This window comes from Anomaloglossus baeobatrachus, chromosome 12 (assembly GCF_048569485.1).
Source record: "Anomaloglossus baeobatrachus isolate aAnoBae1 chromosome 12, aAnoBae1.hap1, whole genome shotgun sequence".
Lineage (NCBI taxonomy): Eukaryota > Metazoa > Chordata > Amphibia > Anura > Aromobatidae > Anomaloglossus > Anomaloglossus baeobatrachus.
Window position 1 is genome coordinate 127,756,604 of NC_134364.1, and position 27,510 is coordinate 127,784,113.

The 27,510-nt window shown below is 55.5% G+C and overlaps 1 protein-coding gene across 1 annotated transcript; it reads left to right on the top strand.

The window, feature by feature from the left end:
* The first annotated feature begins 4,960 nt into the window (after window positions 1-4,960).
* On the top strand, window positions 4,961-27,158 carry LOC142258388 (acyl-coenzyme A thioesterase THEM4-like). The gene is made up of 7 exons (XM_075330974.1): window positions 4,961-5,054; window positions 15,846-15,957; window positions 16,027-16,183; window positions 20,859-21,012; window positions 21,384-21,494; window positions 21,586-21,710; window positions 22,869-27,158. Exons 1-7 carry the CDS (start codon window positions 4,978-4,980, stop codon window positions 22,916-22,918), a joined length of 786 nt encoding a protein of 261 aa, XP_075187089.1. The 5' UTR covers window positions 4,961-4,977; the 3' UTR covers window positions 22,919-27,158.
* Window positions 27,159-27,510: the final 352 nt, after the last annotated feature.

A 27,510-nucleotide genomic window follows, 5' to 3' on the forward strand; every position in this document is an offset into this window, starting at 1 on the left:
GCGCACTCCCCATCGTGCTGCATCCCCCATGCTGCGCACTCCCAAACGTGCTCCATCCGCCATGCTGCGCACTCCCAAACGTGCTCCATCCGCCATGCTGCGCACTCCCAAACGTGCTCCATCCGCCATGCTGCGCACTCCCAAACGTGCTCCATCCCCCATGCTGCGCACCCCCCATCGTGCTCCATCCCCCATGCTGCACCAGCATCAGCCTCTCTACCCGCAGCATCAGCCTCTCTCCTCCCAGCATCAGCCTCTCTGTCCCCAGCATCAGCCTCTCTGTCCCCAGCATCAGCCTCTCTCCTCCCAGCATCAGCCTCTCTCCTCCCAGCATCAGCCTTTTCTGTCCCCAGCATCAGCCTCTCTCCTCCCAGCCTACCCCAGCCTCAGCCTCCCCCAGCATCAGCCTCTTTCCTCCCAGCATCAGCCTTTTCTGTCCCCAGCATCAGCCTCTCTCCTCCCAGCCTACCCCAGCCTCAGCATCCCCCAGCATCAGCCTCTCTCCTCCCAGCATCAGCCTCTCTCTTCCCACCATCAGTCTCTCTCCTCCCAGCCTACCCCAGCCTCAGCCTCCCCCAGCATCAGCCTCTCTCCTCCCAGCCTACCCCAGCCTCAGCCTCCCCCAGCATCAGCCTCTCTCCTCCCAGCATCAGCCTCTCTCCTCCCAGCCTACCCCAGCCTCAGCCTCTCCCAGCATCAGCCTCTCTTCTCTCAGCCTCCCCATCCCAGCCTTCCCCAGGATCAGCCTCTCTCCTCCCAGCCTCCTCCAGCACACCGTGCTCCTCTGCTGACACTCACAGATCCGATCGCATACACTCACACACACCCGATCGCATACACTCACACACACCCGATCGCATACACTCACACACACCCGATCGCATACACTCACACACACCCGATCGCATACACTCACACACACCCAATCGCATACACTCACACACACCCGATCGCATACACTCACGCACACACACATTGACGATATTGCACATACGCGCTCACACTCACAACATCCGGAGATACCACATGCTTCTGGCCATGTGATCCTCCGGCAGGTCCTGGAAGCTCACAGCAGCACAGTATCGAGGCCGAGAAGCAAGCGATATCCCAGGATGTTGTGAGTATGTGGATGCGATGTGATGTGTGTGTGAGGTGTGTGTGAGAGTGAGTGTGATCTGATGTATGTGTGTGTGTATGTGTGTGTGTATGTGTGTGTGTGTGCTGTTATGTGTGTGTATGTTCCGCCGCTGCAGGACCTTGATGTGTGGATGCGATGTGATGTGTGTGTGAGGTGTGTGTGAGAGTGAGTGTGATCTGATGTGTGTGTATGTGTGTGCGTGTGTGTATTTTCCGCCGCTGCAGGACCTTGATGCGCTGGTAACTATGCTACCATGGTTACCAGCGTATCTCGTCCCCCGCTCGCACGGGAGCCCACACCAGCATACGCCGGCCAGCCCCAGCAATGCGAGGGTTTGTGTCGGCTGGTTTGGCGGCGTACGCTGATGTGGGCTCCCAGGGGTACAGTACTCACCTGGTAGTTGTGGCTCCGTGACCATGTCGGTTCGGGGAATGCGTGGGGGGGCGGGGCCAGAGCTAGCGTGCATTGCGTGAGGGGGGCGGGGCGTGGCCGAGTTGCCAATGCCTGCAGGGTGCCGGGGCGAGAGGCCAATCTGTGGGGGGGCGGAGCCTGGGCGAGCGGCCGACCAATCCGTGTGGGGGTGCAGCCTGGGCGAGCGGCCAATCCGTGCGGGGGGGCGGGGCCATGGCGAGCCCAGCGGCCAATCAGCTTTGTGTCACCGTAAGGACACAATTTTGGAGCAAGACAGACAGACAGACAGACAGAATAAGGCATATATATACATATATATATATATAATTATATATATATATATATATATATATATATTCTTCCTCCTTTTTCTACTGTCTTTCACTCCTCTCTACATCCTCTCCTCTCTCTGTATATATATACACTCTCCCTCCATTCTCTTCTCTCTCTCTATATATATATTAAATATTCTTCCTCCTTTCTCTACTCGATTTCACTCCTCCCTATGTGTGTATATATATATATTCTCTCTCCTTCCTCTACTCGCTTTCGCCCCCCCCCCCCCCGCATCCTCCCGCCTCTCTTTCCTCCCCCTGCAGATGTGTAGCGGGGCTCTAGCGGTGCAGTGTTTGGGACAATACTGTGTGTTGCTATAGTAATGCGGTGCGGGCGTGGACAGAGCGCTGCTTGTTTGTGAATCACAGGAAAATGACAAATCATATATAGGGATTTCCCCAAAATGTGGTGAAAAGTGGATAAAGTTATAAGATATCTGTACAGCCAGAAAAATCGTGTGTGTGTCTATATATACAGTATATACAGTACATATATACACGTATATATATATATATAGACAGAGATAGGTATTCTTATCACTGTGTCGAGGCAGCAGTCTGCTTTGGAATTGTGATCAGCCTCATGTTACCTGGTGAGTGTCAGAGGATATAATGAGGTAGAGCATTCCAGAGAACTGGTGCAGCTCAAGAGAAGTGTGATGGAGAAGTGTAACATTACCTGCGTCATTACACAACTGACCGCTCCATAGCCCGCTGCTTATGCAGGTATACATTTCTCGACAGCACTCATCTATGCACAGGGGATGATGTGCTGCCGAGAATAATCACTTTTGAGCAGCTAATGTTTGCCAGTATTGTACTCAGCTCAGGAGGGCAGTGACCGTGCCGCCTCCGCCGTCGTCCTGTGACTCACGTCTTGGCAGATGTCCATCTTCCTTCACTGAAGCCGGGGCCTGCATCTTAGAGGGATGAAGTCATGAGGGAGGGAGGGGAAGATGGCAGCTGGGTGAGGTCTCCGCACTGCGGATAGATGATGGGTGGCTACCCAGGGGTTCATACTACAAGGTTCTGTGTGTAACATGAAGGACAGAAATCCACCTCTGGTGAAGTCGGAATTGTCTCCATCGCTCACACATTCCTGATTCTGCTCCCCAACTATGGCCGCTCCTTAAAGGCACGGCACCATGTGTGCACAGATGTGGTCAGATAGGGATGCTTTAAAGGAGCAGCGCTGCAGTGTAAAGAATAGATCCATGGGGAGAAAAGCCATAAAGTGGCTAATTTCTCATGAGGTGACGGCGTAAACATTTTATCGCCCTATCGATCCGTAAAGCGGACCCGTCGCCCCCGGCCTCCCTGTCTGGGTGTATCCACGTCCGGACTCACCATATGTGCAGCACAAAGGCACAAAACCCCAGTGCGAGGCCTCCCGCCTGCATCACAGCCTCCATTCCCCCCTCTCTGCAGGGAGCACGTGGCGCAGGGTGTATCGCCTCCACAGTCCGGGGCGAGGTTCACCCTGCAGGGTGTGTCAGGCCTGATAGCACTGTACGCAGCACCCCCTGCTGGACAATTCTCACACTGCCGCAAACAGCCCCAAATTTGCTTCATTTCCATCAAAATAATAAAAAATGGTCGCTACTGCTGCGAAAATACTTTACCCTCGCTCGAGGTGACGCGCGGCCCTTTTACAAGCCGCCATCTTGGTAGATTCCTGCCAGTTCAATCCCCAAAATTTTAGAATCTTTTTATTTATTATTTATTTATTTTTTTTTGGGGGGGGGGGGGTGATATTGGTATCACTCCTGGTTACAGCCGCCATATTGTATGTTTTGGGATCAGGCCTTCTCGCACTTTTCGCACTGAATGTTTCTGTGCCCCCGCGCCCCCCTGACCCGGTAATGCCCCCACGCCCCCCTGACCCGGTAATGCCCCCGCGCCCCCCTGACCCGGTAATGCCCCCGCGCCCCCCTGACCCGGTAATGCCCCCCGCGCCCCCCTGACCCGGTAATGCCCCCCTGACCCGATAATGCCCCCGCGCCCCCCTGACCCGGTAATGCCCCCGCGCCCCCCTGACCCGGTAATGCCCCCGCGCCCCCCTGACCCGGTAATGCCCCCGCGCCCCCCTGACCCGGTAATGCCCCCGCGCCCCCCTGACCCGGTAATGCCCCCGCGCCCCCCTGACCCGGTAATGCCCCCGCGCCCCCCCTGACCCGGTAATGCCCCCCTGACCCGATAATGCCCCCGCGCCCCCCCTGACCCGGTAATGCCCCCGCGCCCCCCTGACCCGGTAATGCCCCCGCGCCCCCCTGACCCGGTAATGCCCCCGCGCCCCCCTGACCCGGTAATGCCCCCCTGACCCGATAATGCCCCCGCGCCCCCCTGACCCGGTAATGCCCCCCGCGCCCCCCTGACCCGGTAATGCCCCCGCGCCCCCCTGACCCGGTAATGCCCCCGCGCCCCCCTGACCCGGTAATGCCCCCGCGCCCCCCTGACCCGGTAATGCCCCCGCGCCCCCCTGACCCGGTAATGCCCCCGCGCCCCCCTGACCCGGTAATGCCCCCCCTGACCCGATAATGCCCCCGCGCCCCCCTGACCCGGTAATGCCCCCGCGCCCCCCCTGACCCGGTAATGCCCCCGCGCCCCCCTGACCCGGTAATGCCCCCGCGCCCCCCCTGACCCGGTAATGCCTCCTCTTTACACCTGCCAGAGACCCCACATTTACCAGGATTGTATTTGACAAATAATGACGATATGAACATGCTGCCAGGTCTGCAGCCGCAGAGACAGCGCCAAATCCAGACCTGAGCAGCAAGTCTGCACCATATTCTGTTAGGGTTATTGTTATTTCTTGTTTAATAATTTCTTTCCGCATTGTTATATTGCAGTAACCATGGGTAACGTCATTTCATATATAATTTATATCGTTTTTAACAGAAATTGTTGTTGGTTGCTATGGGTAACCGCATCAGAGGTCACGTGACGCACAGACATGACGGCCGCCGGGTGACATTGCCTGCTGTGTCTGGAGCCGTCACTAGAGGCCCGAGCTGCTGCACGCGGAGATCACACCTGGCGGCCGCCATTTTCCCAGAGTCTGACTGTCCAAGTCTATGAGTGCGCTACAGAAAGATGGCTCCTGCAGAGGGGACTGATCGGATGACAGGCGGGAGCCGGGAAGGTGACAGAGGATCGTGCCGGCAGAGCAGGTGAGTGCTGACAGCAGCCGGCAGAATGTACGAGCGAGGGCGGGCTCCACAGTCCGGCGTCCTGCCCGCTCCACAACCCTCCCCACTCTAGTGTCTGACACCCGGGTGTCTCTCAGTCATCCCCATCCCCCAGGAGAACAGGAGCCCCTCAGTAACCCCCCCCTTCCCCCAGGCAGGTACACCTCAGTCACCCCTCAAAAGAGCAGGTGCCCCTCAGTCACCCTCCCCCTCAGGAGAGCACTACTGCCACCACTTGTGGTCTCTCCTGTGGAGACCCGGGGGTCAGTGGGTGCTCTCCTGTGGAGACACGGGGGTCAGTGGGTGCTCTCCTGTGGAGACACGGGGGTCAGTGGGTGCTCTCCTGTGGAGACGCGGGGGTCAGTGGGTGCTCTCCTGTGGAGACACGGGGGTCAGTGGGTGCTCTCCTGTGGAGACGCGGGGGTCAGCGGGTGCTCTCCTGTGGAGACGCGGGGGTCAGTGGGTGCTCTCCTGTGGAGACCCGGGGGTCAGTGGGTGCTCTCCTGTGGAGACGCGGGGGTCAGTGGGTGCTCTCCTGTGGAGACACGGGGCTCAGCGGGTGCTCTCCTGTGGAGACGCGGGGGTCAGTGGGTGCTCTCCTGTGGAGACGCGGGGGTCAGCGGGTGCTCTCCTGTGGAGACGCGGGGGTCAGTGGGTGCTCTCCTGTGGAGACGCGGGGGTCAGTGGGTGCTCTCCTGTGGAGACGCGGGGGTCAGTGGGTGCTCTCCTGTGGAGACGCGGGGGTCAGTGGGTGCTCTCCTGTGGAGACGCGGGGGTCAGTGGGTGCTCTCCTGTGGAGACGCGGGGGTCAGTGGGTGCTCTCCTGTGGAGACGCGGGGGTCAGTGGGTGCTCTCCTGTGGAGACGCGGGGGTCAGTGGGTGCTCTCCTGTGGAGACGCGGGGGTCAGTGGGTGCTCTCCTGTGGAGACGCGGGGGTCAGTGGGTGCTCTCCTGTGGAGACGCGGGGGTCAGTGGGTGCTCTCCTGTGGAGACCCGGGGGTCAGTGGGTGCTCTCCTGTGGAGACCCGGGGGTCAGTGGGTGCTCTCCTGTGGAGACCCGGGGGTCAGTGGGTGCTCTCCTGTGGAGACGCGGGGGTCAGTGGGTGCTCTCCTGTGGAGACGCGGGGGTCAGTGGGTGCTCTCCTGTGGAGACCCGGGGGTCAGTGGGTGCTCTCCTGTGGAGACCCGGGGGTCAGTGGGTGCTCTCCTGTGGAGACCCGGGGGTCAGCGGGTGCTCTCCTGTGGAGACACGGGGGTCAGCGGGTGCTCTCCTGTGGAGACGCGGGGGTCAGTGGGTGCTCTCCTGTGGAGACACGGGGGTCAGTGGGTGCTCTCCTGTGGAGACGCGGGGGTCAGCGGGTGCTCTCCTGTGGAGACACGGGGCTCAGTGGGTGCTCTCCTGTGGAGACCCGGGGGTCAGTGGGTGCTCTCCTGTGGAGACCCGGGGGTCAGCGGGTGCTCTCCTGTGGAGACGCGGGGGTCAGCGGGTGCTCTCCTGTGGAGACGCGGGGGTCAGCGGGTGCTCTCCTGTGGAGACGCGGGGGTCAGCGGGTGCTCTCCTGTGGAGACGCGGGGGTCAGCGGGTGCTCTCCTGTGGAGACGCGGGGGTCAGCGGGTGCTCTCCTGTGGAGACGCGGGGGTCAGTGGGTGCTCTCCTGTGGAGACGCGGGGGTCAGTGGGTGCTCTCCTGTGGAGACGCGGGGGTCAGTGGGTGCTCTCCTGTGGAGACGCGGGGGTCAGTGGGTGCTCTCCTGTGGAGACGCGGGGGTCAGTGGGTGCTCTCCTGTGGAGACCCGGGGGTCAGTGGGTGCTCTCCTGTGGAGACCCGGGGGTCAGTGGGTGCTCTCCTGTGGAGACCCGGGGGTCAGTGGGTGCTCTCCTGTGGAGACCCGGGGGTCAGTGGGTGCTCTCCTGGGGAGACCCGGGGGTCAGTGGGTGCTCTCCTGTGGAGACCCGGGGGTCAGTGGGTGCTCTCCTGTGGAGACCCGGGGGTCAGTGGGTGCTCTCCTGTGGAGACGCGGGGGTCAGTGGGTGCTCTCCTGTGGAGACGCGGGGGTCAGTGGGTGCTCTCCTGTGGAGACGCGGGGGTCAGTGGGTGCTCTCCTGTGGAGACGCGGGGGTCAGTGGGTGCTCTCCTGTGGAGACGCGGGGGTCAGTGGGTGCTCTCCTGTGGAGACGCGGGGGTCAGCGGGTGCTCTCCTGTGGAGACGCGGGGGTCAGCGGGTGCTCTCTGTGGAGACGCGGGGGTCAGCGGGTGCTCTCTGTGGAGACGCGGGGGTCAGCGGGTGCTCTCTGTGGAGACGCGGGGGTCAGCGGGTGCTCTCCTGTGGAGACGCGGGGGTCAGTGGGTGCTCTCCTGTGGAGACGCGGGGGTCAGTGGGTGCTCTCCTGTGGAGACGCGGGGGTCAGTGGGTGCTCTCCTGTGGAGACGCGGGGGTCAGTGGGTGCTCTCCTGTGGAGACGCGGGGGTCAGTGGGTGCTCTCCTGTGGAGACGCGGGGGGTCAGTGGGTGCTCTCCTGTGGAGACGCGGGGGTCAGTGGGTGCTCTCCTGTGGAGACGCGGGGGTCAGTGGGTGCTCTCCTGTGGAGACGCGGGGGTCAGTGGGTGCTCTCCTGTGGAGACCCGGGGGTCAGTGGGTGCTCTCCTGTGGAGACGCGGGGGTCAGCGGGTGCTCTCCTGTGGAGACGCGGGGGTCAGCGGGTGCTCTCCTGTGGAGACGCGGGGGTCAGCGGGTGCTCTCCTGTGGAGACGCGGGGGTCAGCGGGTGCTCTCCTGTGGAGACGCGGGGGTCAGCGGGTGCTCTCCTGTGGAGACGCGGGGGTCAGCGGGTGCTCTCCTGTGGAGACGCGGGGGTCAGTGGGTGCTCTCCTGTGGAGACGCGGGGGTCAGTGGGTGCTCTCCTGTGGAGACGCGGGGGTCAGTGGGTGCTCTCCTGTGGAGACGCGGGGGTCAGTGGGTGCTCTCCTGTGGAGACGCGGGGGTCAGCGGGTGCTCTCCTGTGGAGACGCGGGGGTCAGCGGGTGCTCTCCTGTGGAGACGCGGGGGTCAGTGGGTGCTCTCCTGTGGAGACGCGGGGGTCAGTGGGTGCTCTCCTGTGGAGACGCGGGGGTCAGTGGGTGCTCTCCTGTGGAGACGCGGGGGTCAGTGGGTGCTCTCCTGTGGAGACGCGGGGGTCAGTGGGTGCTCTCCTGTGGAGACGCGGGGGTCAGTGGGTGCTCTCCTGTGGAGACGCGGGGGTCAGTGGGTGCTCTCCTGTGGAGACGCGGGGGTCAGTGGGTGCTCTCCTGTGGAGACGCGGGGGTCAGCGGGTGCTCTCCTGTGGAGACGCGGGGGTCAGCGGGTGCTCTCCTGTGGAGACGCGGGGGTCAGCGGGTGCTCTCCTGTGGAGACGCGGGGGTCAGCGGGTGCTCTCCTGTGGAGACGCGGGGGTCAGCGGGTGCTCTCTGTGGAGACGCGGGGGTCAGCGGGTGCGCTCTGTGGAGACGCGGGGGTCAGCGGGTGCTCTCCTGTGGAGACGCGGGGGTCAGTGGGTGCTCTCCTGTGGAGACGCGGGGGTCAGTGGGTGCTCTCCTGTGGAGACGCGGGGGTCAGTGGGTGCTCTCCCGTGGAGATGCGGGGGTCAGTGGGTGCTCTCCTGTGGAGACCCGGGGGTCAGTGGGTGCTCTCCTGTGGAGACCCGGGGGTCAGTGGGTGCTCTCCTGTGGAGACCCGGGGGTCAGTGGGTGCTCTCCTGTGGAGACGCGGGGGTCAGTGGGTGCTCTCCTGTGGAGACGCGGGGGTCAGTGGGTGCTCTCCTGTGGAGACCCGGGGGTCAGTGAGTGCTCTCCTGTGGAGACCCGGGGGTCAGTGGGTGCTCTCCTGTGGAGACGTGGGGGTCAGTGAGTGCTCTCCTGTGGAGACGCGGGGGTCAGTGGGTGCTCTGCTGTGGAGACCCGGGGGTCAGTGGGTGCTCTCCTGTGGAGACGTGGGGGTCAGTGAGTGCTCTCCTGTGGAGACGTGGGGGTCAGTGGGTGCTCTCCTGTGGAGACGTGGGGGTCAGTGGGTGCTCTCCTGTGGAGACGTGGGGGTCAGTGAGTGCTCTCCTGTGGAGACTCGGGGGTCAGTGGGTGCTCTGCTGTGGAGACCCGGGGGTCAGTGGGTGCTCTCCTGTGGAGACACGGGGGTCAGTGGGTGCTCTCCTGTGGAGACTCGGGGGTCAGTGGGTGCTCTCCTGTGGAGACGCGGGGGTCAGTGGGTGCTCTGCTGTGGAGACGCGGGGGTCAGTGGGTGCTCTCCTGTGGAGACGCGGGGGTCAGTGGGTGCTCTGCTGTGGAGACCCGGGGGTCAGTGGGTGCTCTCCTGTGGAGACCCGGGGGTCAGTGGGTGCTCTCCTGTGGAGACCCGGGGGTCAGTGGGTGCTCTTGTCCGCTGGCCCGGCCACCTTTAGAAAGACAGCGTGGCCCAGGGCTCATCCCGACTGACCGCCGGCCTCCTTACCCTTCGTGCGGCTGAGTAGGTACAATTGTAACTATTCCGTTTTAAAATTGGAATAAATTTTATTTTCCAAAAGCCATAGAGGGCGGAAATTTCGTGACATCTCTGCAGTTTTGGTCCAGAATATATTGGCCAAATTTCAATAAAATATCTCCACCCCCTTCTGAGATAAGGGGTCGCTGTTACCGTTGTAAAATTATGCAGCCTGACGAAGGTTACCCGTGGGCGGAACACTACTCAGACAACACAGGGTGAGGGAACCACAAAAATTAGACTTTATTGGATCCCCAAACAATTAACGGCACATAACACATAACCAGCAAAACACAAATGTAACAGGCAACAGAGTCTCACCCTTCCGCTGCTCACCAGGAATTAGAATGTCCGTGCCTCAGAGGTCCCAGGGCCACTTACTCCAATCCAGCAGCACCCCGCTTTTGTCAGGCACCCACCGAGAATAGGATAGTGACAAGCGTAGGAAGCTTCACGAGCACAGCAAAGTCTGTACCCAGGTAACCGAATCATCCCCAACCTGGGTTTCTTCCAGCCAAATCCTAAGATGCTCGGCGTTGCTCCAGCACAATATAATCCAGTTTCAGATTCCCTAACAGGCGCCAAAGTGCCTAGGGTGGGTAATGCAAAATGCAAAAAGACTGACTCACACATCCAATAGGTGTGAACAGGTGCCAGCTGAAAACACATATCTACGAAACATACAGCTGCACACTAAAATGCTAAAAATGAATAAGAGAATTCTGGCACTGCATTACTGCTATAGGAATGTTTGAAAAAAAAAAAAGATGTTTAGCGTATGTAGTGGCCAATGCATGTGAGCCCGACAACCAACGTCAAGGTAATCTCTGTATATCGGGAACCTGCTAAATGCTAACACACTAAACATCTTTTTTTTTTCAAAATATTCCTATAGCGGTAATGCAGTGCCAGAATGCTCTTATTCATTGGTAGCATTTTAGTGTGCAGCTGTATATGTTTCACAGTTATGTGTTTTCAGCTGACACCTGTTCACACCTATTGGATGTGCGGACCAGTCTTTTTGTATATTTGTCGTACATTTCTTTCTGATTGAGCACTCCACCCTATAACCAGGCTGTGTTCACTCCCCTTTTATAGCAGGAGTCTAGCTGCCCAGACATGGAGGTTTTAACCCAGAAAGTGTCAGGTCAGGTTCCCAATATACAGAGATTACCTTGTCATTGGTTATCGGGCTCACATTCATTGGCCACTACATATACTAAACATCTCTTTTTTTTTCAAATATTCCTATAGCGGTAATGCAGTGCCAGAATTCTCTTATTCATTGTTAGCATTTTAGTGTGCAGCTGTATGTGTTTCGTAGACTGGGTAATGGACTTCAAGTTCCAACCAGGATTGAAACCCCTAGATTGTAGCCATGTAGCAAAAGAACAACCTGATGACTCCAACAGTCCCTTTTTTTATATCTCCGGGGCACTCATCTCAGGAAATGTGGTGTCACCGGATTGGGTGGAATTTCAATCCGCATAGGTAATTCTCATCTGAGTGAGGTAGACAGAGAGGCTGAGGGAAGTTACATTAATTTACCAATATATATACCATAAATTTGAGACTTGGGATGGTGCATTTCCTCAATATAATTATTTTATTAATTTCAAAATATTAAAATCATTTTCCATACATATGTGCAAAACAAGGTCACAAATATTTTTTCACATTGGACTGGCTCCAATACCACTCTTATAGGTTATATGGCTGCACTGACTTGTTATTGGCATGTATCATGCCTCTGTAATTTAAATTAGTAATTTCCACCTCCTTCTGGATGTACAAATGTAGTTAGTACTGTTCCTAATGCCTCCCCAATGCTATCAATTAGCGCTGTGAATTCAGTGATTCATGGCGAGGTTAGTTAACCTGAGCAGAATTATAGTGAAGCGCAGCTTTTACTAACCTGTGCAGAGTTCAATGTGGTTGTGCCGTCCTTAGTCCCGACGCGCGTTTCCCACTTCTTCAGGGGACGCGTGCCTATAATGTTGTGAGCTCTGCCTTTATATATCGGTGCTTTGAATGAATAATTCCCGTCACCTGTGTAGTGACGTCTATGGAGTTTCCCTTTGTGACGCGTAATCACTCCTACTTCCGGGTTGGCGTGCCGATTCAGAGTTCCGGCATTTGGAGCGCACGCTGTGTGTCAACCACCACAGTATTGCTACCATGGAAACCGAAATCGCGCATGCGCGCCAAGTTTGCCGTAATGTCAGAATCGGCTCCCTGGATAGCAGGAGCGATCACGCGTACAGGGTAGTTTTATTATCTTACAGCTGCTGGTGGCGTCGGGGAGTTAGATGTTCATAAATTGGCAGTAGTGCCTTCCTATTTTTTATGTAATTATAGTTGATGTTCCCAACATAGTTAGTGGTTAATCTGGGGGTTCTATTCTTTTTATTTTTAATTTTAACCTCTATTGGTTCATATGATGGTATTAACTGCATTTTGCTAGTATGAGACTCATCCTATTTTAATTTTTTATATATGTATATATTTTTTTACATACATATATTCTTTTGCTATTCTTTTTTTATTTATTTATGAATGTTTGTAGTCTCTATTTATATGACAGCTAATTATTGTTGTACTTGCTATTGTTGTTATTTTTCTTTTTAATTATTATTATTATTAATTATTATTATAGCGCCATTTATTCCATGGCGCTTTACAAGTGAAAGGGTATACGTACAACAATCATTAACAGTACATAACAGACTGGTACAGGAGGAGAGAGGACCCTGCCCGCGAGGGCTCAGTCTACAGGGAATGGGTGATGGTACAATAGGTGAGGGCAGCGCTGGTTGTGCAGTGGTCTACTGGGCTGAGGGCTATTGTAGGTTGTAGGCTTGTCGGAAGAGGTGGGTCTTGAGGTTCCTCTTGAAGCTTTCCATGGTAGGTGAGAGTCTGATATGCTGGGGTAGAGCGTTCCAGAGTATGGGGGAGGCACGGGAGAAATCTTGTGTGCGATTGTGGGAAGAGGAGATGAGAGAGGAGCAGAGAAGGAGATCTTGTGAGGATCTGAGGTTGTGTGCAGGTAGGTAGCGGGAGACTAGGTCACAGATGTAGGGAGGAGACAGGTTGTGCATGGGTTTGTAGGTCATGGTTAGTGTTTTGCATTGCATTGATGAATTCAGTAGCTAAATTTCTTCATATGTTCATGGCAGTAATGCAGATTCCATTTTTCACATTTCATTCTTACATATAGCTATTGGATTTTTCATGTCAGTGTTCACACAGCAGTTTCTGCTATTCCATGTATTCCCCTTACATAGTCACTGGTGTGCATACCTTATCTCCCCATTATGGTTAGTGTTTTGAATTGGAGTATTTGGGCGATGGGAAGCCAGTGAAGGGATTGGCAGAGAGGAGAGGCTGGGGAGTAGCGAGGGGAGAGGTGGATTAGGCGGGCCGCAGAGTTTAGGATAGATTGGAGGGTGCAAGAGTGTTGGAAGGGAGGCCAGAGAGCAGGAGGTTGCAGTAGTCGAGGCGGGAGATGATGAGGGCATGCACTAATGTTTTTGCTAATTCTTGGTTAAGGAAAGCACGGATCAGGGAGATGTTTTTGAGTTGTAATCGGCAGGAGGTGAAGAGGGCTTGGATGTGTGGCTTGAAGGATAGAGCAGAGTCGAGGGTCACTCGAAGGCAATGAGCTTGTGAGACTGGGGAGAGTAAGCAGCCATCGAGCTTGATGGAAAGGCTTGTTGGAGGAGATGAGTGAGGAGGAGGACAGACAATGAAATCTGTTTTGTCCATGTTAAGCTTTAGGAATCGTGCAGAGAAGGATGAAATAGCAGACAGACATTGTGGGATTCTGGTTAGTAGGGAGGTAATGTCAGGTCCAGAGAGGTAGATCTGTGCGTCATCGGCATAGAGATGATACTGGAAGCCGTGGGACTCTATGAGCTGTCCCAGGCCGAGGGTGTAGATGGAGAACAGCAGGGGTCCAAGAACTGAGCCTTGGGGAACACCAACGGATAGAGGCGAGATGAGGAAGTGGTGTGAGAATGGGAGACTCTGAAAGTTCGGTCTATTAGGTATGAGGAGATCCAAGATAGGGCCAAGTCTGTGATGCCCAGAGATGAGAGAATCTGTAATAGGAGGGAGTGGTGCACGGTGTCAAAGGCAGAGGACAGGTCCAGGAGGAGGAGGACAGAGTAATGCAGAGGACAGGTCCAGGAGGAGGAGGACAGAGTAGTGTAGAGGGCAGAGGACAGGTCCAGGAGGAGGAGGACAGAGTAATGCAGAGGACAGGTCCAGGAGGAGGAGGACAGAGTAGTGTAGAGGGCAGAGGACAGGTCCAGGAGGAGGAGGATAGAGTAATGCAGAGGACAGGTCCAGGAGGAGGAGGACAGAGTGTCGCTTGGCTTTGGCGGATAGTAGGTCATTGGTGACTTTAGTTAGGGCAGTTTCGATGGAGTAATGGGATCGGAAGCCAGATTGTAGCCGGTCAAAGAGGAAGGAGGAGGAGAGGTGGGAGGACAATTCAATATGGACATGCTGTTATGCAAATTATGATGTTTATACTCATTGTTAATGTCAGTCTTTTAATTAGTTTTTCGAACTTGCACTAGGTGTAATATATCTGTCTTTTGGAGGTTCATTTACTGGCTCCTTCATGTATAGGCTTCTAAAGTCGTTTTAGTTAGTAATCAGTTTTATATTTATGGGGAATCTTGTGATTACCCCCTCCTATTTCCCCTCCCATCTAGCAACCGGCCTCTATCAAAAACTGCCCCTTAAGCTGGTGTCACACATAGCGACAGCGACAACGACGTCACTGTTACCTCACCATTTTCAGTGACGTAGCAGCGACCTTGTAAGTCGCTGTTATGATCGCTGCTGCTTAGCTGTCAAACACAGCAGAAGCAGCAGCGATCAGAACGTCGCTACATGTGCAGAGAGCAGGAGCCGCACACACTGCTGGCTCCTTGCTCTCCTTGCTACAGTATACATTGGGTTAATTAACCCGATGTGTGCTGCAGCTACATGTCACAGTGCAGAGAGCAGGGAGCCGCGCGCACTGCTTAGCGCTGGCTCCTTGCTCTCCTTGCTACAGTATGCATCGGGTTAATTACCTGATGCATACTGCAGCCACATGTGCACAGAGCAGGAGCCGGCACTGGCAGCGAGAGCGGAGGCTGGTAACGAAGGTAAATATCGGGTAATCAGGGAAAGGTCTTCCCTTGGTTACCCGATGTTTACACTGGTTACAGCTTACCGCAGCTGCCAGACGCCGGCTCCTGATCGCTTCATTTCGTCGCTCTCTCGCTGTCACACACAGCGATGTGTGTGTCACAGCGGGAGAGCGACGACCAAAAAATGAAGCTGGACATTCAGCAACGAGCGGCGACCTCACAGCAGGGGCCAGGTCGTTGCTGAATGTCACACACAGCGACAGCGACGGGACGTCGCTGCAACATCACAGAAAATGGTGACGTAGCAGCGACGTCGTTATCATTGTCGCTGTGTGTGACACCAGCTTTACTTGTTCATTAATTTACCAATCCACAGACAATGGGAGGCTCCAATAGTCCTGGTGAAAACAATGACTCAACAAACACTAGTTACCACATAAAAGAGACTCTGTTCTGACCAATTACGAACATTAACCCCTGACAGACATTTTACAAGGCTGTGTTTTCACCCCCCCCCCAAGAGAGCAAGGGCCCCTCATTCCCCCCAGGAGAGCAGGTGCCCCTCAGTCACTTCCCCCGCACCCAGGAGAGCAGGTGCTTTTCAGTCACCCACTCCAGGGCAGCAGGTGCCCCTCATTCCCCCCAGGAGAGCAGGTGCCCCTCATTCCCCCCAGGAGAGCAGGTGCCCCTCATTCCCCCCAGGAGAGCAGGGGCCCCTCATTCCCCCCAGGAGAGCAGGTGCCCCTCATTCCCCCCCATGAGAGCAGGCCTCTTACAGTAACCCCCCAAGAGAGCAGGGGCCCCTCCGTCACCCCTCTCGGGAGGGCAGGGGCCCCTTATTCCACCCCCAGGAGCGCTGGTGCCCCTCAGTCACCCCCCCCCCTTAAGAGAGTAAGAGCCTCTCAGTCACCCCCCTGAGAAGAGCAGGTGCCCCCCCCCCCCCTCAGTGATGCCCCTGAGGAGAGCAGGGGCCCCTCAGTCATTCCCTTCCCTCAAAAGAGCAGGAGCCCCTCAGTCACTCCACTCCCCAAGAGACCAGGTGCCCCTCGGTGCCGCTCCCTCAGACGTCTGGGTATTCTGCTGTTGTCGGCCGTCCTGTTACCGCTCTTCTCTCCCCAGCCTGCTGAGGATCATGCTTCCCCTCCGCTCCTTCTTGGTCCGTGGAGGCGGTGCCTTGGGTCACCTGATCCTGCGGTCACACACTGGCTCCGCCCCTCAGCGCTGGTTTTCGGTAAGTGGTTCCTTCCTGTCCGCTGTGGACGTTCCTGGACATGCGGTGATCTATGTGTCTGTGCCACAGGTCTCCGGCTCATCTTATACAAAGCGCGACTACAGCCTCCCCAACGAGGCATGGAGCCAGACCACCCGCGAGCTGTACAGGAAGTACGAGGCGCTGAGCAGGGGCGGAGCCTGGAGGAGGATCCCGTCATATAACAGCACTGTGCACCATATGGCAGGTAATGTACTCCACATAGAACAGCACTGTGCACCATATGGCAGGTACTGTACTCCACATATAACAGCACTGTGCACTATATGGCAGGTACCGTACTCCACATATAACAGCACTGTGCACTATATGGCAGGTACCGTACTCCACATATAACAGCACTGTGCACTATATGGCAGGTACCGTACTCCACATATAACAGCACTGTGCACTATATGGCAGGTACCGTACTCCACACATAACAGCACTGTGCACTATATGGCAGGTACCGTACTCCACATATAACAGCACTGTGCACTATATGATGACAGGTACCGTACTCCACACATAACAGCACTGTGCACTATATTGTGGGTACCGTACTCCACATATAACAGCACTGTGCACCATATGGCAGGTACCATACTCCACATATAACAGCACTGTGCACTATATGGCAGGTACCGTACTCCACATATAACAGCACTGTGCACTCTATGGCAGGTACCATACTCCACATATAACAGCACTGTGCACCATATGGCAGGTACTGTACTCCACATATAACAGCACTGTGCACTATATGGCAGGTACCATACTCCACATATAACAGCACTGTGCACTATATGGCAGGTACTGTACTCCACATATAACAGCACTGTGCACTATATGGCAGGTACTGTACTCCACATATAACAGCACTGTGCACTATATGGCAGGTACCATACTCCACATATAACAGCACTGTGCACCATATGGCAGGTACTGTACTCCACATATAACAGCACTGTGCACTATATGGCAGGTACTGTACTCCACATATAACAGCACTGTGCACTATATGGCAGGTACCATACTCCACATATAACAGCACTGTGCACTATATGGCAGGTACCGTACTCCACATATAACAGCACTGTGCACCATATGGCAGGTACCATACTCCACATATAACAGCACTGTGCACCATATGGCAGGTACTGTACTCCACATATAACAGCACTGTGCACTATATGGCAGGTACCATACTCCACATATAACAGCACTGTGCACTATATGGCAGGTACCGTACTCCACATATAACAGCACTGTGCACTATATGGCAGGTACCATACTCCACATATAACAGCACTGTGCACTATATGGCAGGTACCATACTCCACATATAACAGCACTGTGCACTATATGGCAGGTACCATACTCCACATATAACAGCACTGTGCACCATATGGCAGGTACTGTACTCCACATATAACAGCACTGTGCACTATATGGCAGGTACCATACTCCACATATAACAGCACTGTGCACCATATGGCAGGTACCATACTCCACATATAACAGCACTGTGCACTATATGGCAGGTACTGTACTCCACATATAACAGCACTGTGCACTATATGGCAGGTACCATACTCCACATATAACAGCACTGTGCACCATATGGCAGGTACTGTACTCCACATATAACAGCACTGTGCACTATATGGCAGGTACTGTACTCCACATATAACAGCACTGTGCACCATATGGCAGGTACCATACTCCACATATAACAGCACTGTGCACTATATGGCAGGTACTGTACTCCACATATAACAGCACTGTGCACCATATGGCAGGTACTGTACTCCACATATAACAGCACTGTGCACTATATGGCAGGTACCGTACTCCACATATAACAGCACTGTGCACTATATGGCAGGTACCGTACTCCACATATAACAGCACTGTGCACTATATGGCAGGTACCGTACTGCACATATACCATACTCCACATAACAGCACTGTGAAGACACAGCCCTGTTTAATGTCTGTCAGGGGTTAATGGTTTTAATTTGGCCAGACATGAGTTCCTTTTGTGTGTAAAGCTGGTGTCACACACAGCGACAATGATAACGACGTCGCTGCTACGTCACCATTTTCTGTGACGTTGCAGCGACGTCCCGTCGCTGTCGCTGTGTGTGACATCCAGCAACGAGCTGGCCCCTGCTGTGAGGTCGCCGGTCGTTGCTGAATGTCCAGCTTCATTTTTTGGTCGTCGCTCTCCCGCTGTGACACACACATCGCTGTGTGTGACAGCGAGAGAGCGACGAAATGAAGCGATCAGGAGCCGGCACTGGCAGCTGCGGTAAGGTGTAAGCAGCGTAAACATCGGGTAACCAAGGGAAGACCTTTCCCTGGTTACCCGATATTTACCTTCGTTACCAGCCTCCGCTCTCGCTGCCAGCGCCGGCTCCTGCTCTGTGCACATGTGGCTGCAGTATGCATCGGGTAATTAACCCGATGCATACTGTAGCAAGGAGAGCAAGGAGCCAGTGCTAAGAAGTGTGCGCGGCTCCCTGCTCTCTGCACTGTGACATGTAGCTGCAGCACACATCGGGTTAATTAACCCGATGTGTACTGTACCTAGGAGAGCAAGGAGCCAGCGCTAAGCGCGGCTCCCTGCTCTCTGCATTGTGACATGTAGCTGCAGCACACATCGGGTTAATTAACCCGATGTGTACTGTACCTAGGAGAGCAAGGAGCCAGCGCTAAGCGCGGCTCCCTGCTCTCTGCACATGTAGCGACGTTATGATCGCTGCTGCGTCGCTGTGTTTGACAGCTAAGCAGCGATCATAACAGCGACTTACAAGGTCGCTGTTACGTCACCGAAAATGGTGACGTAACAGCGACGTCGCTGTCGCTTAGTGTGAACCCAGCTTAACTCGTGTGTGTTAAGTCATTGTTTTCCGCGGATTCATCGGAGCCGTCCATTGTCTGAGGTTGTGTATTGCTAATGTAATATACATTCCCCCAGCCTCTCTGTCTACCTCACTCAGATGAGAATTACCTATGCGGATTGAAATTCCACCCAATCAGAGCACGGCCTCACTCCACCAATCCAGTGAGACCACATTCCCTGGGATGAGTGCCCGGGAGATATAACAAGGGACTGTTGTCGTCACCAGGTTGTTCTTTTTCTACATGGCTGCAATCTAGGGGGGGGGATTTTGTTCCCGGTTGGAAGTCCATTACCCAGCTTAGGCGGCTTTCACACTACGTTTGTTTAACATCCGTCATGAACGTTTTTTTAACGCAAAAGCGGATCCAGTGCAAATGCGTTTTCATTTCAATGCATTTGCAATGGACTCGCGTCAACATGCGTTCACCTGCGTTTGCGTGCGTTATAGTGAGGATCCAGCGACTTGCAGTTTTTTAACATTTTTCAAAAACGCTACTTGTAGCGTTTTTGAGCTGTGTCCAACTTCTGCAAATTGCTGGATCCTGACTAAACAGCACGTGAACGCTGGCGTGCTGATAGACAGGATCCTGCTTGCTCTACTGAGCATGCCCAGAAACCAGCCTCGGGTGATCAGTCCCTCTCCCTCCACCCTCTCATTCCTCCCTCTCTCTCTCTGTCTCTCCCCCTCCCTCTCCTGTCTCTCCCCCTCCCTCTCCTGTCTCTCCCCCTCTCTCTCTCTGTCTCTCCCCCTCCCTCTCCTGTCTCTCCCCCTCCCTCTCCTGTCTCTCCCCCTCCCTCTCCTGTCTCTCCCCCTCCCTCTCCTGTCTCTCCCCCTCCCTCTCCTGTCTCTCCCCCTCCCTTTCCTGTCTCTCCCCCTCCCTCTCCTGTCTCTCCCCCTCCCTCTCCTGTCTCTCCCCCTCCCTCTCCTGTCTCTCCCCCTCCCTCTCCTGTCTCTCCCCCTCCCTCTCCTGTGTCTCCCCCTCCCTCTCCTGTGTCTCCCCCTCCCTTCTCCTGTGTCTCCCCCTCCCTTCTCCTGTGTCTCCCCCTCCCTTCTCCTGTGTCTCCCCCTCCCTCTCCTGTGTCTCCCCCTCCCTCTCCTGTGTCTCCCCCTCCCTCTCCTGTGTCTCCCCCTCCCTCTCCTGTGTCTCCCCCTCCCTCTCCTGTGTCTCCCCCTCCCTCTCCTGTCTCTCCCCCTCCCTCTCCTGTCTCTCCCCCTCCCTCTCCTGTGTCTCCCCCTCCCTCTCCTGTGTCTCCCCCTCCCTCTCCTGTCTCTCCCCCTCCCTCTCCTGTGTCTCCCCCTCCCTCTCCTGTCTCTCCCCCTCCCTCTCCTGTGTCTCCCCCTCCCTTTCTTGTCTCTCTCCCACCTGAGAGCTGCGGACACTCGTAACCAAGGTAAATATCGGGTAACCACTTCTTAGTTACCCGATGTTTACGTTGGTTACGTGTACAGACGCTCGTAACCAAGATAAATATCGGGTATCCAAGCAAGTTGCCCAATGTTTACCTTGGTTACAAACCCCCGCAGTTGTAAGAAGCCGGCTCCCAGTCTGGCACGTTTAGTTCCCCTCACTCCCGATCACATTGATCCAATGCCCGCCCCTAAACATCCAGTGCAGGATCCTGCAAAATAACACATTCGTTAGCATGCGTTTTTTGCTGTAAAAGCAGGATCCGCTTTTACAGCAAAAAAACGTTCATGACGCATGTTAAAAAGACGTAGTGTGAAAGCCGCCTTAGGCACTTTGGCGCCGGTTTGGGGATCTGAGACTGGATTACATTGTGCAGGAGCACCGCCGAGGATTCTAGGATTCGGCTGGAGGAAACCCAGGTTGTGGTGATACAGTTACCTGGCTACAGACTTTGCTGCGCTCATGAAGCTTCCTACGCTTGTCACTATCCTATAACTCCTCCCCATTGTACGTCTCTGGTCCTCGCGGTGTTGTGTGACGACTGTCTCTGCCTCCTCCTCGCACAGATTTTGCCCCGGTGGGCAGTCGCGTCACCCGTGTTTTCACCCGTAACTTGGATCAGGATGGCGCGGGGTTCGAGTACTCCATGTTCTGTAACACAGAGGAGAGGAGGATGGTGTGTATCTTCCAGCCGGGCCCCTTCCTGGAGGGCCCCCCGGGGTAAGTCCTGCCCCCCCGGGGTAAGTCCTGCCCCCCCGGGGTAAGTCCTGCCCCCCCGGGGTAAGTCCTGCCCCCCCGGGGTAAGTCCTGCCCCCCCGGGGTAAGTCCTGCCCCCCCGGGGTAAGTCCTGCCCCCCCGGGGTAAGTCCTGCCCCCCCGGGGTAAGTCCTGCCCCCCCGGGGTAAGTCCTGCCCCCCCGGGGTAAGTCCTGCCCCCCCGGGGTAAGTCCTGCCCCCCCGGGGTAAGTCCTGCCCCCCCGGGGTAAGTCCTGCCCCCCCGGGGTAAGTCCTGCCCCCCCGGGGTAAGTCCCGCCCCGCTGTCAGTCCTGGCTGTCTCCTCGCCCTGCGCCATCACCTCTTCTCTGCTCCTCAGGTTCACACATGGCGGCTGCATTGCCACCATCCTGGACAGCACTCTCGGGGCCGGAGCCGTGTACATGCACGGACCCGTCATGACGGCTAATCTGAATATCAACTTCCGCAAGTAAGAGGCAGATGTACCACCGACACCGCTATCATCACTGCTCCGCGCTCCACCGCCTCCGGGGTCTCACATCCCACCTGTCTCTCCACAGCCCAATCCCCTTAGGGTGTACTGTGATTGTGGACAGTCATGTGGAGAAAGAAGAAGGGCGGAAGGTGTACACCCGCGGCCAGATCCGGAGCCACGATGACCAAATCCTGCACACGGAGGCCACAGGTGGGGGAATGTCATCTGCCCTGCTCTCTCCTCCGCACTGACACTGCTGCCCTGCTCTCTCCTCCGCACTGACACTGCTGCTCTGCTCTCCTCCGCACTGACACTGCTGCTCTGCTCTCCTCCGCACTGACACTGCTGCTGCTCTGCTCTCTTCTCCACGCCTCCACTGCTGCCGCCCTACTCTCTCCTCTGCACTGGCACTGCTGCTGCTCTGCTCTCTTCTCCACGCCTCCACTGCTGCCGCCCTGCTCTCTCCTCTGCACCGGCACTGCTGCTGCTCTGCTCTCTTCTCCACGCCTCCACTGCTGCCGCCCTACTCTCTCCTCTGCACCGGCACTGCTGCTGCCCTGCTCTCTCCTCTGCACTGGCACTGCTGCTGCCCTGCTCTCTCCTCTGCACTGGCACTGCTGCTGCCCTGCTCTCTCCTCTGCACTGGCACTGCTGCTGCCCTGCTCTCTCCTCTGCACTGGCACTGCTGCTGCCCTGCTCTCTCCTCTGCACTGGCACTGCTGCTGCCCTGCTCTCTCCTCTGCACTGGCACTGCTGCTGCCCTGCTCTCTCCTCTGCACCGGCACTGCTGCTGCCCTGCTCTCTCCTCTGCACCGGCACTGCTGCTGCCCTGCTCTCTCCTCTGCACTGGCACTGCTGCTGCCCTGCTCTCTCCTCTGCACTGGCACTGCTGCTGCCCTGCTCTCTCCTCTGCACCGGCACTGCTGCTGCCCTGCTCTCTCCTCTGCACTGGCACTGCTGCTGCCCTGCTCTCTCCTCTGCACCGGCACTGCTGCTGCCCTGCTCTCTCCTCTGCACTGGCACTGCTGCTGCCCTGCTCTCTCCTCTGCACTGGCACTGCTGCTGCCCTGCTCTCTCCTCTGCACTGGCACTGCTGCTGCCCTGCTCTCTCCTCTGCATCGGCACTGCTGCTGCCCTGCTCTCTCCTCCGCACCGGCACTGCTGCTGCCCTGCTCTCTCCTCCGCACCGGCACTGCTGCTGCCCTGCTCTCTCCTCCGCACCGGCACTGCTGCTGACCTGCTCTCACCTCCGCACCGGCACTGCTGCTGCCCTGCTCTCTCCTCCGCACTGGCACTGCTGCTGCCCTGCTCTCTCCTCCGCACCGGCACTGCTGTTCCGCTTTCAAATCCTTTCTTCTGTTTCTCTAGGTCTCTTCATCAAGTTGGACCTGTGTGATGTTACGTTTCGGATTAATTGAGTCGCTCCGGAGCCCGGGAGCTGCAGGGGCGAGATCAGGCGCTCCTCGGGGCTCCGTAGTTTTCCGTTTTCAGCCGTAGGCGACCCCTTGTCCTCCCGTGCAGATCTTGGGGCCGTGTGAGTGTTCGGTTTCAATTCTCACAACTTCTGACATCTTTTCTTGCTGTCAGTGAATGGAAAAGATTATTTCACAATCTCTAATATTTCCCTGAGGTTGTGGACGATCGCCTGTGACCTGAGCAGCCTGAGCTCCGCTCTGTTACAGTGTGTCAGCGCAGAAAACCTGAGCAGCCTGACCTCCGCTCTGTTACAGTGTATCAGCGCAGAAAACCTGAGCAGCCTGACCTCCGCTCTGTTACAGTGTATCAACGCAGAAAACCTGAGCAGCCTGACCTCCGATCTGTTACAGTGTATCAGCGCAGAAAAAATGTAACCAGCGAAGAAGTGCCGGAGCTGTGCTGCTGATCACAGAGGAGACAGTGTGACAAACCCTCAGCTGTGAGAAGGGTTCGGTCAGGAGCATGTTCTGATGGCAAATGGAAAGGTTTCCTTCTGGGGACGGGAAGCAGAGCGCAGTGAAGAGAACAGTGAACTTGTCATTATACTGTGATCCACCCACCAGAAGGGGGGGCTCTGAAGACGTTCCTGCCACAGACGCCGTGTGACCCCCGTCCACATCCTCCATACTGTACTGTCAGTCTCCACACCGTACTCCACATCCTCCGCACTGTACTGTCAGTCTCCACACCGTACTCCACATCCTCCGCACTGTACTGTCAGTCTCCACACCGTACTCCACATCCTCCGCACTGTACTGTCAGTCTCCACACCATACTCCACATCCTCCGCACTGTACTGTCAGTCTCCACACCGTACTCCACATCCTCCGCACTGTACTGTCAGTCTCCACACCGTACTCCACATCCACTGTACTGTACTGTCAGTCTCCACACCATACTCCACATCCACTGTACTGTACTGTCAGTCTCCACACCATACTCCACATCCACTGTACTGTACTGTCAGTCTCCACACCATACTCCACATCCACTGTACTGTACTGTCAGTCTCCACACCATACTCCACATCCACTGTACTGTACTGTCAGTCTCCACACCATACTCCACATCCACTGTACTGTACTGTCAGTCTCCACACCATACTCCACATCCACTGTACTGTACTCTCAGTCTCCACACCATACTCCACATCCACTGTACTGTACTGTCAGTCTCCACACCATACTCCACATCCACTGTACTGTACTGTCAGTCTCCACACCATACTCCACATCCACTGTACTGTACTCTCAGTCTCCACACCATAGTCCACATCCACTGTACTGTACTCTCAGTCTCCACACCATAGTCCACATCCTCCGCACTGTACTGTCAGTCTCCACACCATACTCCACATCCTCCGCACTGTACTGTCAGTCTCCACACCGTACTCCACATCCTTCGCACTGTACTGTCAGTCTCCACACCGTACTCCACATCCTCCGCACTGTACTGTCAGTCTCCTCACCGTACTCCACATCCTCCGCACTGTACTGTCAGTCTCCTCACCGTACTCCACATCCTCCGCACTGTCCTTCATGTGTTTGTGCTATGCCCATGGTCCCTGTACATGGTCCCTGTTGTCTCTGTACTGTGCTCCACATCCTCAGCAGCCTCCTCTGGGACAGCGGTGTCACATCCTATTGTGTTAAGGGCCTGTGGCAGATCTGTGGCAGATCTGTGGCAGATCTGTGGTTGCAGTGAAATTGTGGACAATCAGTGGCAGGTTTGTGGCTGTGTACAAATGGAACAATATGTCCATGATTTCACTGCAACCACAGATCTGCCAAAGATTTATCTCTGTGTGTGACAGGGCCTTTACTCTTGGCAGTGATTGTCCGTGTGCTGGCGGAAGGAATGAAGTGCGTTTAGTATTGGGCTAGGTTCACATTTCCGTTGTTTTGCATCAGTCACATGTGTTGCTTGACGCTTGTGACTGATGCGTTGTACAACAGATGACAGGAATAAGAATTCATTGTCGGACTCCGTTGTAAGAGAGAGAATGATCAGCTGATCACTCTCATTATCCGGCCGCTGGGTGATCAGCTGATCGCTCTCATTATCCGGCTGCCATGTGATCAGCTGATCACTCTCATTATCCGGCCGCTGGGTGATCAGCTGATCGCTCTCATTATCCGGCTGCCATGTGATCAGCTGATCACTCTCATTATCCGGCCGCTGGGTGATCAGCTGATCGCTCTCATTATCCGGCCACTGGGTGATCAGCTGATCGCTCTCATTATCTGGCCGCTGGGTGACCAGCTGATCGCTCTCATTATCTGGCCGCTGGGTGATCAGCTGATCACTCTCATTATCCGGCCGCTGGGTGATCAGCTGATCGCTCTCATTATCCGGCTGCCATGTGATCAGCTGATCGCTCTCATTATCCGGCTGCCATGTGATCAGCTGATCACTCTCATTATCCGGCTGCCATATGATCAGCTGATCGCTCTCATTATCCGGCCGCTGGGTGATCAGCTGATCGCTCTCATTATCTGGCCGCTGGGTGATCAGCTGATCGCTCTCATTAGCCGTCGCCGGGTGATCAGCTGATCATTCAGCCGCAGAGAGAATGCATGTGCAGCGGAATCAAAAGGATTTCGCTGGTCATGCTGCGTTGCTGCCGCCCGACGGTCAGTCGTTCCATGACTGATCAGTCTCACGGCGGGTGCAACGCAGTGTCATCAGTCACAATCCACCACTCATACAAGTCTATGGGAACAACGGAATCCGCCAAACAGACTCCATTGTTTACCAGAGCGGCGGATTGTGACTGATACAACATAACGGAAATGTGAACCTAGCCTAAGGAAAATGACTACAGAATCCTTCAGCCAGAAGCCTTGGGCCGGCCACACCGTAGGCGTCTGTGATTGGCTGGTGTGGAGCGTGTGGACGTCATAGAGCCGGGTCTCTCCACACCGGAGGCGTCTGTGATTGGCTGGTGTGGAGCGTGTGGACGTCATAGAGCCGGGTCTCTCCACGCAGGAGCTCGGGCACACCACCTGGCCCCGTCACGCAGGAGCTCGGGCACACCACCTGGCCCCGTCACGCAGGAGCTCGGGGACACCGCCTGGCCCGTCACGCAGGAGCTCGGGGACACCGCCTGGCCCCGTCACGCAGGAGCTCGGGGACACCGCCTGGCCCCGTCACGCAGGAGCTCGGGGACACTGCCTGGCCCGTCACGCAGGAGCTCGGGGACACCGCCTGGCCCGTCATGGAGGAGGTGTATGGCGGCTGGACCTGCCCTGACATGGACTGTTTCCTCCGGAGACTTTGTCGGATTCTCTCAGGAGAGCGCGTCACACAGTGATGGAGGAACAGTGAAGCTTCTCCGTTATCTCGCCTCTCACAATGCTAAACTCCGTCCTCAATGCTCCGTGTGACCTCTCCATACAGTGATGGGCGGTAAGACAGGATTTGGTGTTGTCCATCGTATTTTTGGTGATGATGTGGAAGTGTTTGGTCGGCAGCAGAGCCCCGAGGTGCATAGGAGGGCGCTCATCTTACTCCCATGGCGCGGCTCCTCACCCTCCCGTCACATCGTCCCTCAGGACTGAAGACTGCACCTCCGCATGTGGAGGTCTCCGGAGCAATACCCCGAGGGGTCTCCGTGCCAGGATCGTGCTGCTCCATGAGTGATAGGTGACACCGGCTCAGCTATGGGCCTTGTGCTTGATTTATCCTTCTAGTCTTAATCTCATGTGGAAAGACACAAATCTGCTAAATGTGTCCCGCTTTCCATCTTGTGGCCGCCTCCTGCTTTCTCCATTTGAAGAACCTTTCGTTTTCTTCTTGGTGATGCAATGACGATGCTGAGGACTGTATTATTATTATTATTATTATTATAGCGCCATTATTCCATGGCGCTTTACAGTGACAGAGGGTATACGTACAACAATCATTAACCCTGCGTTCTGTTCGGGTCATAGTGACACGTGGACAGTTTTTTGTGGCCCTGTAGATATTTTTCTATAAGTTTCTAACACTTGAGGTTACTTGACTTTTCCTCATTGGGGGGGACCCATCTATGAGTAGTTTTTTTTTTGGTTTACTTTTAGCTACACGCCGATCTGACACTTGTTGTGTTCGGGTCATAGTGACCCGGCATCATTCTGTACAGCTCTGAGGCCATATTTTCCGTGAAATAAAGGCGTTATAACCTCAGTTGGGTCTATTTATTGCATCTACTATTGTATATCAATTTATTTATTTCCTAAATTATTTCAATGGGGTCGTACACACGATCTGCCGGGTGTATGCAGTGAGATCTGCACACCATAAAAATGGCTTTATATTGATTATTTTTGGTGCGCAGTCTATACTAAAATGTAGAGCGCATCCAGAGAGATCACTAGGTGTGCACTACACATGTATATTCTGCGCAGAACGGACTGCGCAGAACGCGCTGTGTAAGAGGGCCTTATTTTGTAAAGCTGAGCTCTAAAGGCCTCCAAATGATTTTTTTTTGCTAAGTAAGGCTATGTGCCCACGTTGCGTTCTGCAAATTTCTACAGCACACGTGCGCTTCAAA